General features: G+C 53.5%; 1 protein-coding gene across 1 annotated transcript; it reads right to left on the reverse strand.

Moving 5' to 3' along the window:
* Window positions 1-315: 315 nt before the first annotated feature.
* On the reverse strand, window positions 316-11,989 carry Csrnp1 (cysteine and serine rich nuclear protein 1). Its single transcript, XM_027932315.2, has 5 exons — window positions 11,841-11,989; window positions 5,130-5,356; window positions 3,259-3,518; window positions 2,498-2,812; window positions 316-2,403 (listed from the first exon to the last, which is right to left on the reverse strand). The coding sequence occupies exons 2-5, from the start codon at window positions 5,317-5,319 to the stop codon at window positions 1,423-1,425; spliced, it is 1,746 nt and encodes a 581-aa protein (XP_027788116.2). The 5' UTR covers window positions 5,320-5,356; window positions 11,841-11,989; the 3' UTR covers window positions 316-1,422.
* Window positions 11,990-14,513: the final 2,524 nt, after the last annotated feature.

Genomic DNA, 14,513 nt, shown 5'->3' on the forward strand with positions numbered 1-14,513 from the left:
ACTTACCCAAAGTAGACAGCCCCATTCCAGAAGAGTATCCTGCTGCTGCTCCCCACTGCTACCCCAAATGACCACTGGGGAGGAGTGGGTTAATTCAAAAGGAAAAGTGCACCATCTGCCCAGCCAGCCTCTCAGCTGGCTTCCTGCCTCCAAGCCCGACTGTCCTGCCTGGAAGGAGGCCCAGTGTGCTATGTGCACCCCACCTACCCAACACGGCCCCAATGTCCACACTGCCCTCCAAGGCCACCCACTCCCTCTCCACTGCCTCCTGGAGGTATACCCCAGCTCCCCATCCCAATAATGCAGACCACACTGTTAAAAATAGAGCCTCTTTATTGGTACCTGTCAGCTCAGGTACAATGTGTTCCCACAGCACAGGCTGGCAAGGCTGCCTAGGCAAAGGGGCAGGCCCAGAGCCTAGCTTTCTTGGCACAGACACACAGAGAAATGAATAAATTATAGTTCTGACACTGAGGGACAATATAAAAGTTAATGTAAAATTCAAAATTCATAATTCAACATCAGCAAACAAAGGGCATAAAAGCCCTAAGGAGCCACCCCTTAGCAACTGGCCTTGGGGTACATGGTGGGCTGGGATGGAGTGCAGTGCCCCAAAGCCCTGCAGGGTGGTGTTCATACCAAGGCAAGTCCTTTGCCCTTTCCGGGCATCTAGTCTCCCCCTCCTACATTACGGGCTGGGAACAGAGGGGAGAAAGTTGATCGGAGGGCAGGAAGCAAAGGGGCTGGGTAGGGCAGGCATAAAGGGGTTTTGGTCACAGCTGGCCAGCCCAGCACCTGCTTACACAGCCATCCCGAACCAGGCAACTAACAGGAGATCACAGGGCTTGCATCCACACCTGGTATACACCAAAGCCCAGGCAGGACAGGATGCAGGACAAAAGGGACCCTGCCCCCAGCACTACCTACCAGCCAAAGAGGCACAGCTAAAGCTGCTTCAGTCTCCAAATAAATTATGGAAATAAATTACAGTCTTCACAGTCCAGAGGATCTAGCCACCCCATAGGTCTAGGGCTCAGAGTGGCGTGAGAAGCCTGAAGAGGCTGATTAGCCCCATTCCACTGTCCTTGGGCTAAGGAATATCATACAGAGACTGAAAAGAGGTCTGCGAAGCTCCAGGAGAGCCATGTCTTCTCTTCCTGGCACACGCTGTGGAGGTGGAAGAGCACTGTGTGGGTGTGGGGGGCCAGGCCGCTGAAAGGGGGAAGCCCCTCCCCCTCTCTTCAGCATACAAAAGTTAATAAATAAATAAATTCAGAGTGTTTCGTGGAAACCAGGAGTGCCCACATACCTGTGGCTGAGCCAGCCAATAGGAAACTTGTTACATACAGACCTTGGGGAGCCCCCAAATCACCAAAAAGCAGCAACAGGGCTCTTGGGGCAGGGGAAAGGTACCCTAGTACCTCAAACCTGCACAGGCTCTACCAGAGAGGCCGGGGCAGTGTCCTCAAACTGGCTGTCGATGAAGGGGGCCAAGGCGTCGGCAACTGGTTCAGACAAGCCCATGAGGGACTCCAAGAAGCAAGTGCTGCCATCCCCCGGTGGAGAGAGGCCAGGCAAGGGGCCGTGGGATGCCTCGAGGTTGTCCAGGCTGCCAGGCGCCTTCTGGGAGGTATAGTGAGGCCCCAGACTGTAATCTGGCAGAGACTGGAGTAGCTCGAAGGAGTCGCAGGAAGACAGGCTGAGGTCCACTGAGTTGCTCTGGTGAATGTCCACACTGGGCGGCACCGAGGTGCCAGGGAGGCTACTTTCTCTCAACCCTTCAAAGCCACCATTTAGGAAGCAGCTAGCATCCAGGTTGGCATTCTCATCCAGGATACCCGGCACAAAGCTAGTGCCAGAGTAGTTGTGGGTCCAGCTGGCCAGGCCACCAGGGTCACCAGTAAAGATGTCAGTTGGGTAAAAGCAGCTGAGGTTGTCCAGGTTCCCCACACCCCCTTCCTCTTCCTCCTCCTCCCCACCAAGGTCAGAGTCACTGAAACTCAGGATCCGCGCCAGGCTGTCATCATCCATGCTTGGCTGGAAGCCAGGACCAGGCAGGCCTGGATGGGTGGGGTGGTCTGGGGCCTCACTAGCGCCTGATGAGGAAGATGTCGTGGAAGAATCGGTCATGTCACTGCTGCAGCTATTGTCTCCCAGCTCACTGCTTGCTGGGGGGTTGGCCAACGGGAAAGAGGACACCATGTCCTGCTCGCCAGGGTTGGCTGGGCTGCCCTGTGCAGGGGCCTCCAGCTCTCCAAGGCTCTCAGCCCCCTGCTCCAGCTGCAGGCGTGTGAGCGTGTGGATGAAATGGGTCTGCACACGCGCCTGATTAAATTCCACACGGCCGTTGGGGTTCTCACAGCCCTCCTTACAGCAGCCACAGGGGAACCCTGTGTGGTCCATCTGCAAAGAAAGTGGAGGCACAAGTGAGAATTCTGTGGAGTGCAAGAACCCCCAGGCTCAACCTCCCCAGCCCAGCCCTATCCAGCAACCATACCTGGCACTTGATACCCGCCAAGCTGCAGCTGCAGGTCTCAGGGTCACAGACCCTATCGCAGCGACAGCCACAGTCCTCACGGGATTGGCGCAGCGCCTTCAGTTCCCGCTTCTCCTCGCGGTCGATCCTTCGCACACCCGAAGCCCGCAGCAGAGCACGCCGCCGCCGAGCTGGGTGGGGTTGTAGGAAGTTCACTTCTTCCAACCGGCCGCCTGCCACAGCCACTGCCAAGTCTTCTTCCACAGAGGCATCATTGATGGCATCCACTGTAAGTGGCAGGCCTGCCTCCCCCTCAGGTACTCCAGAGGCCGAAAGCTGCATCCATGAGAGAGGAAATGTGAGAGGCACGAACACTTAACAAACGTTGAATGAACATTTAACAAATGCCCAAAGCGCTTACTGTGTGCTAGGCACTGTGGGTATGGTGTTGAGAACAAGAACACTGCCCTTAGGGCATCTTGCAGAGATGTCCTACCAATCCCCAGATCAGGGACAAAATTCCCTCTCCTATTACACATACACCACCACCACTCCCCAACAACATAAACTCCACATCCTCCTCCCTGTTAAGGTCAGACACCAGGCCCTCAGTCCACCTGGACCCGCTATCCTTTCCCTGTGTCTGCAGATAATCTGGTCTGATTAGGCCAATCACAGAGCCCACAGACCTATTTGCCTACATATGACATGCAAACTGGCACCCAGCGCTAGGATTCCAGGAGCAGCTGGAGTGCACGGGCCATGAGGACAGGTCTCCCTACCTTCCAACGTAGCATCTCTAGCTTCTCCTCTTTCAAACGCTGGCGGAGTTTCTCACGCCGGGCCCGGGCTTGTTCCTGTGTAAACTCACACAAGGAGAAGTGGCGGCAGGCGCTGTGGCGAGGGGCCATGCCCAGAGTACAGCCACCACGGCTGGGCACACTGGTGAAGCCCTGGCACCGTGGGAAGTAGAAGACAGTGATGCCAGTGAAGGCGACACGGCATGGGCGCTCCCGAGGAGCCCGCTTCAAAATGGACCGAGCTGGAAGACAGGCAGGGAAAGGGGTGGGGGATTAGTTCACTGAAGCGCAGTATCACCTCGAGGAAGAGTGCAAAGAACTGTCTCTCCCCACGCATCCCCTCTCTCCCTCCTTAAAAAAAAAAAGAGGACCTGAATTTAGGAGCCAGCCTGGCTGGGATTGGAGCTGGTAAAACTGAACAAACACCCCTGTCAACATTGGCTCAAAGTCATTTACCAGTCCAAGTGACAGTATTCATAGGGTTGAATGTCTTTCCATTACTATCAGTCATCTACCTGTCCCTTTTACAATTTTATATTGATTTGTAGGAACTCTTTATGTATGAAATTGGAGATAATGATCATCTATTCAACTTCTCTGTGCAAATATTTTAGTCATCCCTTTGGTATGGCACTTCATGTAATTTTGTTGTTGTTGTTTTGGCAGTGCAGGGATTGAATAACCCAGACTTGTGCATGCTAGGCAGGTGCTCTACCACTAAACTACAGCTCCAGTCCACACAAACCAATTTTTTAAGGTTTATTTAGTCAAAAATACATATTGATTTTTTTTAATATTTATTTATTTTTTTTTTAGTTATTGGCAGACACAACATCTTTGTTTGTATGTGGTGCTGAGGATCGAACCCGGGCTGTACGCATGCCAGGCGAGCTCGCTACCGCTTGAGCCACATCCCCAGCCCCACATATTGATTTTTTTCCTTCAAAGTGTCTGTTTTGCAACAGGCTTAGAAAGTCCTTCCCTTTTTAAGTTACTGATTGTATATTGATCCCTAAGCTACATATTGATACATTCAATACATATATTGGTCTATTATTTTCATAAACCAAATATTGGCAATTCCATATTTCAAGCTAATACATTAATTTTAAAAGACTTTGTACTGTTAGAGACTATGTGCTAAAAATCACAGTGTACAATGCACACACACACACACGCAGCATATATCTGTGCTATTAAAATTTCATGAGGCGGTGATTAGGAAAAAAATTGTCTTAAAAGATTCCTTGGAGGTAGAAGGAGCAATAGTGAAAAACAAGCTTGAGAAACAATGCTCTAAGATAATCAGTTAGAAAGCTGGATTCGTTTTTTGTTTTTTTTAATTCAGTGCCAGGGACTGAACCCAGAGCTTGTGCACAGTAGGCAAATGTTCTTACCACTGAGCTACATCCCCAGTCCTCTTTATCAATTTGGAATCAGAATTACACAACTTGGAAAATAACCTGGAAAAAACCCTCTTGCAGTGTGTTCAGGCAAAGGCAAACAGCATTTTGACAAGAGAGGGACTGGCCTGACAGGCCCTGCGGCAGAGATGTGTGGGGTGTGGAACTCCAGCAGCTGGGTTTGTAGGAAGGGCAGGCAGGGTGCACGCTGGAGAAACGAAACTGGAACAGAAGGGAGGGGCTCAGTGGGAAGGCCCCAGGGCCACTCCAAGGAGCTGCATCCTGGATGTCACTACTCCCAAGGTCAAAGGTGAATCAAGCTAGCCCCTGAAGTGGATGCCATAGGAAGCCAAAGTGAGGGAGCTACAGCCCTGGAAACCTGACCTCCCAATTCACCTTTCAGGAAGGAAGAAAAAGTAGAGTGGGGTTCCCAGGGAAGAGAGGACTCACGGGTAAAACTTTGGGAGCCACAGAAGTCCCTTTCAGGTAGGGGCATCTGACCCCAGGGGCTCTCTTCATCTGAGACCGAAGAGCTTGGGGAGCAGGAACGAGAGACGCAGTCAGAGGAGGTGGAGGAGCAGAACGAGGAGGAGTCCTCCTCCAGCTGGTCAAACTTCCTCTTCTTCAGCAGCCCAGTCATGGTTGCAGAGGTGCTCTAGGGGCTGGCGACAAACGGCCTGGAATGGGAATGAGAAAGTTAAGTGTCAGGCAGGTGGTAACAGCAAGCCCTGGCAGAGGGTTCCAGAAGGCAGGCTCTCAGACACGATCACTATTCCTCCTACTGCTGCTCCAAGTGTCCCAGAGCTAGGTCTTGGCCCTCCTGTCCAAGCCAGAAGCTCTAGGTACAGGAGCAGTCTCCAGGAGGCCCCCCTACCCCCAGCACAAGACACAGCACTTCTTCCTCCAAACAAATCCATATCCTGATGCCTTTGAACTCCCACAACCTTTGCCCAAAGCCTTCTGGGGAAACCGCCTGGCATCTTCCCCACCACCTTCTACAACCCACCTACACACAACATCCACACCAGCAAGGGCAACCAGCAGACAGACCAACAGATGGACTGATGGACTTCGGCTGTACCATTCCTGGACAGGAGTCACGGGGGCTGACTCATTGCAGGGGTGACTCATGGGGGCTCCCGTCTGTGCACCTTTGTGTGTGAAACCCAGCCACACGCCACAGCCCACAGGGCCCTCAGAAGGTGGTACTGCTTCCTCTTCTCCAGCACACCCTCACTCCCACCAGCCTGCACACAGGCAGCCCCAGGCCCTCCTTCCAGGGTCAGGCACTCTGGGAAAAGCTGGCTTTGATGGCCCCCATTCCCACACGGAGGACTTTCCTGAGCCCCTCCCTTCCAGTGATGGAACTTCTCAGACTTTCCCTCAGAAACCCCCATCCCGCAGGAGAGAAGTCCCCTGCCTGCAGGCTTAATGTGACAGGGAACCTTCATTTGATCTTAAACTTCACCTATGTCTTGCCTTCTACTCCAATATTTTAAACTGTCTGAATGACCCTCCCATGGAAACTACTATTCCCCTTTAGCTTCTGAGGTGCAGCACCCCAGGACACACTGTGCTTCCCCACTGAGACCTCAACCCTCGGTGGAATGCAACCAGAGACGCCACAGCCAGCCTGGCCTCAGAGTGGAGAGGGCTGGGGCTCTCTGCCCTAAATGCCAAGTGTAGCCCCTCTGCCTGAGGAACCCCCAGAGGGTTCAATTCCAGGGCTGCTCACGGCTACCTTGTATCTGTGGCCAGGTCCTATGGCACTCAGGGCTGGGTCCCCAGGAGGCGGCCAGGAGGAAGGGGAAACAAAGCTGAGGCCCTAGGGCTAGGGAACCCCACCCCCACAGCCATCACAGGAAACGAAAGAACAGGAAAAACCAACCAAAAAGCTGTCTTGGTCTCTTCTACTCAGGTGTCCTTTCCAAACACCACTTTCCTTATCCCAAGCCTCTCCCGAGTCCCTGAACCTAGGGAATGTGCTGTGAACCAATTAACTGGATAAAATCCATCCCAGGGACAGCCTCTGTCAACCAGGCATGAGAGAAGCAAGAAAATTTCTCTCCCTGGCTAGCCCCCCACCCTGGGCCTGGGGGAAGAGGATACACAGGTGTTTCCGGGGGTAGTTTCTTAGGCTTGGCACCCCCCTTCCCAGGGTCAAACCACAAACAAAAACAACCCAGCTCCCAGCTGACCTGCAGGCTCTCCCAGGAGATGGGGGAACTCATAATCCAGAGCCAGGCACACACATGCACACACACAGAGACCACAGATATTCAGACACAGAAGCACACACATGAACAAACAGCACCCACACCTCCTGCCCCTGTGGGGAGACACCATCCTTTCCCCCAAATTCCAGGTGCCATCTATAGGGTGCTGAATGCCTCCTTAATCACGTGCCTGGTCTGAGGACGGCGTCCCCCTCCTCACCACCACCAATTGCCCACTCTCTATGCCTGGCCTTCCCCAAGAAACATACAATTCCAGAGGCCCCAAATTGAACCCTGGTCTCTGTCCCCCACCCCCAACACCATCTGTTCCTCTTCCTGTGTTCCCTATCTTAGTAACAGCACTGCCACCCACCCAGTTGCTCAAGCCAGAAACCTGCAGCCATCCTCAACTCCTTCCTCCCTCTCCCTTCATCTACGTCCAGGCCCTGGGTCCTGAAGTTCACATACACATTCACGTACTCCACACAAAGTCAGGCACAGACTCAGTAGGCATCCTGGAGGCCACCCAGCATTGTATTAAAAACCCTGGCTCCAGAACCAGACTGCCTGCCTTTGAACCCTACCTTGGATATTAATTGGCTGGGTGATCCTGGACAAGTTCCTTAACATTTCTGGGCCTCCAACTCTTTTGTCTTAAAACCTCATAGGGTTAGAAGGTTTACAGGAATCGATACAAGTCATGTTCTTGGACAATGATAAGTGTTTCAGTAAATGTGTGGAAGAAAGAATGAGCTCCTGGATACACACAACACAGATGAATCTCAGATATTACACTGAGACGAAGAAACCAGAAACAAAATCCTGATCATGAAGTTCAAGAAAAGGCAAAACTCATCGGTGATTACACAAGTCAGAATAGTGGTTCCAGGGGGAGGGAGGGGCACACACTGGGGAGAGTCATGAGGGGATTTCCTGTGAGGTCTAGAAATGTTCTCTGTTGTGCTCTGGTTGGTGGTGATAGGGGTGCCTAAAAACTAAAAATTCATCTAGCTGTACATGTGGAATGTGTACACTGCATGCATTCTATGTAGGTCACCATCAATTTTAAAAAGTCTGGGCTGAGGGTGTAGCTCAGCTGTACAGCACTTGCCTAGGATGCTCAAGCCTTGGGTTCAATTCCTAGCACTTAAAATAAATAAAGTTTATTACCCTTATCACCTCCCAGTCCCCATTACTACTACACATGTCCCCTGCTTCTGCTCCTGCTCTCTCCACCAACCATTACTCTGCAGCCAGAATGACCCTGTAAAACCAAAGATCCACCTGCCATTCCATTGCATAGCACCACTCTGTCTGTAGCTCCCCCTGGGGAAGCTTGACCTTAGGATCAGTTAAGAGGCTGAAGCAGAGCTGGCCACTGCTTGGCCTCCAGCCTCATCCCGCAGTCTCCCTATGGCTCTTCTCTGTACTCCAGCTGAACCTGCATTTCCCCTACCGACCATACCCTTGCCCATCTCCCGGCCTTTGCACAAACTGGAACAACCCAACCTCATTCTCTTTCAGAAGTTATCTCCAAAGGGACCTCCAGAGTCCCCTACTCTTTCCTCCTGCCTCTCTAAGTCATGCTGTAGACAAAATATTTGTGTCCTAACAAAATTCCTGTGTTGGAAGTCAAATCCCAAGTGATGGTGCTTAAAGGCCTTTGGGAGATAAGGTCATGAATGGAAATAATGCCTTTATAAGAAACACAGAGATGACCTCTTTCTCTACCATGTGAGGACACAGTAAGACACAGTGCATCTGCATATCAGAAAAGGAACCCTCCTCATCAGATTGACACCCTGAACTTGCACCCACCCACTTTCAGAAACAGAAGAAGTAACTTCTTTTGTCTAAGCCACCCAGCCTATGCCATTTTTGTTATAGCAGTCCAAACTGACCAAGATAGCTCCCATGGTATCAGGAATCGACCTAGAAACAGATTATAAGTACACAAATTTTCAATGTGACCTTTGGCTCCTGGCAGTTAATTTAGGAGAGGGCCACATGTTCCTCCTCTGGCCAGTGCCAGAGGATTCAAGCAAGAATGACACTTAAAGGTGGCCCTAAAGACTGAAGAGGGAAGGTCTAACTGCAGGTGGTGCCAACACAGGCATAACAGGAGGCCCCCTGTTCCCCAAGAGTAAACAGATGAAGAGATGTCAAGGAAGCAGCTCAGGCCAGATACCAGGGCTCTGCCATCAGGAATGTCCATAGAAGGATTTAAGGTGAGGGGGTTCTAGCCTCCAAGGCTGCAGATAGGAAAAGAGTCATAGGGAGGTTACAATCACACTGCAGGCAAGAGTGATGAGCCCCTTGCAGGATCTGCAGACCTGGAATGAAATGAGAATCATCTCCTCCCTGATATTCCCTTGGGGAGGTGGGGAAGAGCTCCTGGATCTCAGTTCCTCCGTCCCACCTGGGGATTCAGAGGCTGAGAGAGGCAGAGGCAGGAGATGAGATGGAAAGACTGAGCCAGAAACAAGGAGAAGCCAAGTCAGAAAAAGGAATGAAAGATAGTGAAAGAGTCCAAGAAAAGTGTCAGACAGTGAGTCAGAGGGTGGGGGAGGGGCCCTCTGCAGCTCCCCAGGAATCAAGATCCTGACCGTGGCACTGTTCCCAGGGTGAGCACAACCCCCTCCTGGGGTCCTGGAGGAAGGAAAAGAAATTCCCAGGGAGCTGGCTCAGACAGAAATACCACACCCCCAAGGAGCCCCGGGAGACAGGCCCTGAATCAAAGAGAACCAGGCTTCTTCCGGGATCTGACTGGGCCCTGAGAATCAGGCAGCCCTCCAGCCACCACACACAGGCACTGGCAGCCTAGGAGAATGTCTCCCAAGCCTACAGGCCACAACTACACACTCAGGTTGCACTATGTGAATCCAAGGAAGGCCACCTCACTCTTGGCACCAAGCAACCCAGGACTGTTTGGGGAAGGACATTTCAAGACCTCTAAAAAGTCCCATCAACTCCTCTGTCCACCTCAGCAGTCCCATCAGTGCCCCAGCTCCGAGCCAGAGCTGGTATTAGGGAGGGGGCACCTTTAGTCGCCTCCAAACCCCTCCAGGAATCTGAAGAATGTGTCCTTTAACCTCAGAACTGAAGGCCTTGGCCAGCTACCCCCACCCCCAAACACCTGGGGTCACATGACTCCAACCCCCAAGAATTACTTCCTAGGACAGGGGAAAAGCACCTAAGAGCACCTCTGGTCCCTAGTGAAACAAACTGCCTGGACAGCCCAGAGACAGCAGACAGGAAGCATGGGCACACCCCTCCCCCACCCATCCCTCTGAAAGTCATCTGGGGGAGGGGACAGTTCCTAGGCCTAGCCTCTAGGGCTTGGCACTGGGTAGGTGCCAAACGTTCGCTGGCTACTTAAGGCACTTGCTTCTGCAGGAGGGAAATTACACCTGACAGTGACAGCTCCCTCCACCTAAGCCAAGGCCTCCTTAACTCCATTCATTCATTCATTCATTCATTCCACAAATATTTACTGAGCTCCCATAATGAGTCAAGTACTGGGGTAGGTGTTTGGTCATACAGGGGGCAAGATTTACAACAAATGTTGTCCTCTAGAAGTGTGAGCTGGAGGATGGGGACAATCAGTGTGGGGTGATGGAATGGAGAGGGTGAAAGGGCCATGCAGGAAAAGAATCACAGGGAAAAGAGGGGGTGAAGGCAAATTTCTCTGGAAAATGGATGTAGGGAGAGTTCTTCAAGAGAGTGGGTATAATACGGGTGAGGATCTGGAGCAGGAACAGCCAAAAAGGTGAGTGGAGGAGGGGCAGTTTAAGAGACAGCAGAGCCAGGGCTACAGGGCAGGCTTTAGCCTGAGGGCACAGGAAGCCACTGAAGGGTTTAAGTAGGGAGTGACAATACCAGATTTGCATTCTTAAAAGATGGCTCAGCACCGGGACTAGAGGGGGTGTGACCTGTTGGACAGAGAAGCCAGGGCCAGGTGAGGTGACAGTACAAGAACAGAGGAGAAAGGGGGGTGGGCCTGATGACTTTGGGATGCGGAGATATAAGAGGGCAGGGCTATGGAGGATTTGGGGGCGTGGGGTGATGAGTTACGCTTCAGAGGACTGTGCGACTTCTGAGTGGAGGTGTTGGGTGGGCAGTGAGAGAGCTGGGGAGGACGCTCTGGTGTCAGGAATGTGGGCTATGGCTGTGTGACTGTGCCGGGAACAGGAGTGACTAAGTGTACGGCTGTTGCTGTGGTGTGGGCATCTCAACAGTGCGTGACGGGGAAAAGGCCCCCCGGGGAGGGGAAACTGAGGACGGAGAGGAAGTACGTGCAGAGGAGGGAGTAGAAGTGCGTGGGAGAGGACCTACGTGTGCCCGCGGGTGGCCGGTATAGCTGCGCCCCGTGACTCACGGCGGTGGCCTCTGAGTGTGACGGTGACTGACAAACAGGTGAGCGTACGACACAATCCCTCCTCCTCCCTCCCGGGGTCCGTGACTCACCAAGCCTCACTCCTCGCTCATCCCTCCACTCCCTCCCTGACCCCCGCCTGCCGGGATCACCCGGCACACGCCGCAGCTCCCGCACCCTCCCCCGGGGGGAGCCCGATGAGAAAGGCGACAAATGTCACCTGCTCCGGCCACGCGAGAAACTTCTGAAAAGTTCTCAGGCAGCAGGGTCAAAAGGAAACTCACCCGCGGACGCGCGCGCCTGGCCACTCTGCCACCTGCACCCGGTTCTGGGAGCCGGGACATCTCGGGGCAACTGCGGCGGGGCGGGGGAGGGGAGCGAAAAACCTACGACTCCAGCCTCCCCGGCTCCAAGCCGTGGACTCGGGCCGGGTTGGGCAGCCCCCAGCCCCGGAGCCCACTAGGGTTGCCCAAAAGCGAATGGCAAGGGCCGGAGCAGCACTGCCACTAGCGCCGGATGCCCCCTCCCCAAAGTCCCGTCCAGTCGGTCTCGGGTCCCCTTAGCACTCGCCTGAGAGCCGGTCGCTCGCCAAGAACACCGACGCGACCCTCGCCCCAGCCCGGCACGCTCCCCGCGCAGCGACTCTCTGCGCTCCGCCGGGCAGCCGTCGGTCAAGCCGCCCCTCGCTCTGCGCGTCCGGCGGCTGCGGCGGCGGCGGGAGACTGGCTGCGCCCGGCCCCGCCCGCCGCTCCGCCCTCCTCGTCAGTGGAAAACTCCGGGGCTCACTGCGCTGACGCACGCCGGGCCTCCCGCCAGGCCGCCCGGCGGCCCCGCCCCGGAGGCGCCGCTCCTCCCCGCCCGGAGCCGGCGCAGCGGCCGTGGGGCCTCCCGGCGGACTCTGACCCCACGGCGGCGCCTTGCAGCTCTCCGCCCAACCCTCCCCCAGTCCGCGCCGCCCTCCTGCACTGGTCCTCAAGGCGCCGACCGTCCTGGCTGGGAGAGCCCTCTCGTAAAGATGCCCACCTCACCCCACCGCGCCATTGCAGAAGGGTAGACTGAGGCCAGGAGTCTCGCGAAACTTCGCAAGACCCTGGGACAAGACAGCAGAAGGGAGGCCTCCTACACGCCCTCTACCCTCACTCCACCGGAGGCAGTCTATTATAATCCAATCTAAGCGTTAACTCTTCTGCCCCCACACTACCACCCACCCCCAGATCCGCCAGAAAAGTAAACTGATTGGAGATGAACCCATCTCCGGGATGTAAGAGGAGTAGGGAGGGAGAGTAAAGGAGATTGTCTAGGGCCGGACTTTCACCTCTGCCCCCGGGCCAGAAACCCTACCCCTGCTGGAGCCCAGGACTAGAGGTTCTCAGAACCAACTTCCCCACCCCCACCCATTCCCCCCCTTTTAAAAAAGTGGAGAGAAGCTGGTTTCTTCCGGGCCAGACCTTGGCCACTTAAAATGGCCTGTTGCCTTTTCTGCTCCCGCCAAGACCTCCCTTGACTCAGGGCCAACTCTCCCCAGTACCTCTGCGCAGAGGAAAATGTGTGTGTCCAGCAACCAACTACTGGTCCAGGGGCCCACTCCCTGCTCCTTTTCCCAATCACCAGTCCTGATATTATCCAGCACCTGGAGGTTCCCACCTTCACACCCTTGCTGCAGCAGCTGCTTATCACCTGAACTGCCTTTTGGCCCTCTCTCTGCTTACCTGAATCCCAGCGCCTTTAAGGGCTCTCTGCTTGCACTGCCTCCTCCAGGGAGCCTTCGTGGGAGCCTGACCCTCCCCCTTCCAGCTCTGCTCCCGCTGCATTCTGGGTTCTTCTGACTGTCCTAGATGAATACTGTCAGCGACTAGCCCAGCCCTCAGGATTCCATTCCACCCTCCTCCAGGTGGGGGTGGGGGGGGGACCTTCTGTCCTCCTGGACGGCATCTGGAGTGGAGATGATTGTGAGGGCCCCACTTCTGCCATCGGTGTGTAAAAAAAAAGGAGGGCTAGGACCTATCGATGGCCCTTTACTTTCCAGAGAGAACAAGAGGAAAACAGGTTAGGGACCGACATAGCTCCTGTCCTTCTAGATGCATTTCTTAGGGGGAGGTGTCTGGGCAGCTGGAGTCAAGCTTCCAGTGACTTCTTGAGGACAGGGCTGGAGATGGCAATTGAGGAATTCTCAACACACACACAGTGGTGTATGAAATCTATGGTGTGGCTGAGACTGCTCAGGAAGGAGTTTAATGTCTACAGAGTTGAGTGTCACTTGCTAAAGGTGACTCAGCTGTCAGAGCAGTTACCCCCACCCCCACCCCAGATATTCAGCTGTGTTCTCCCTGGCTACAGGCTGCAGAATTTGCTGGTCCCAAGGAATCCTTTCCACTGCTTGCCTTCCTACTTGCCTCCAATCCTCAGTGCAAGCATCCTGCGGAAAAGTAGTATCTGAAATACCTAGAAGTGGCATTCTGGTCTGGTTTCTGTCCCTGACTCCCTCTTTCCAATCTGTAAAATGGAAGCATTGAACCAGAGAACCCAAGAGCTGCAACATTCCTTGACTCCGTTTCTGGAAGGGACTGCTTGCTGATCAGGGAACGGGCAGGATTGAGCACTAGAGTTAATGAGGGTCTCTCCAGCTGCCTAGGTTTGCACTGGGAAAACCAGGGCAGGGAGTTGGCAAAGAATGGAGTGAGGATTTAAGATTGGGGAGTAGGAAGAAGAAAAGAGATTAAGGGAAAATACAATCAAATAAGTGATGTGTTTTCTCCATAAAAGCATCTCCCTGTCCTGGGATAGGCTCACCAGATGTTCCCCAGATGTTGCTGGTGATGGAAACATCTCCCCTGGGATCCCAACTAAACTCTTCCTGTTCATGGGGAAAGGAAGGGTCTGTTTTGAGGCCAGGAGGGTGGGGTCTGTGGCATTCATTTGTGACTGGGGCACATATATAGGCAAAAGCACACCCACACATCCTCAGGGAATTTCTGAATACTTAGAAGAGTCCTACACATTTCTCAAACATTCAGCATCCACGGACCACCCATTTTAGGTAAATAAAAATTAATATAAGTCAAATAAAAATTATAAGAAGTTAAAAATTAATGATATAGTCCTATTAGTAAGGTTAAACTTGAAAGGACTAACAGTACCAAATATGGCAAGGTGGAGAATTCACCAGATCTGCCAGACATTTTTGTTGGGAAGGTGAATTGACACAATGGCTTAGAAAACAATTTGCAGTCATTTACTAAGGTT

The sequence above is a fragment of the Marmota flaviventris genome, chromosome 1 (assembly GCF_047511675.1).
Source record: "Marmota flaviventris isolate mMarFla1 chromosome 1, mMarFla1.hap1, whole genome shotgun sequence".
In the NCBI taxonomy this organism is placed as follows: Eukaryota; Metazoa; Chordata; class Mammalia; order Rodentia; family Sciuridae; genus Marmota; species Marmota flaviventris.

Bases quoted from the DNA above. Each gene is read 5' to 3' on its own strand.
- Csrnp1 (XM_027932315.2), bottom strand. From the start codon at position 5,319: ATGACTGGGCTGCTGAAGAAGAGGAAGTTTGACCAGCTGGAGGAGGAC. The intron at 2,813-3,258 runs GTAGGGAGACCT...TCATGGATGCAG, and splicing joins TAGAGATGCTACGTTGGAAG to CTTTCGGCCTCTGGAGTACC. The intron at 2,404-2,497 runs GTATGGTTGCTG...CTTTCTTTGCAG, and splicing joins TGGCGGGTATCAAGTGCCAG to ATGGACCACACAGGGTTCCC.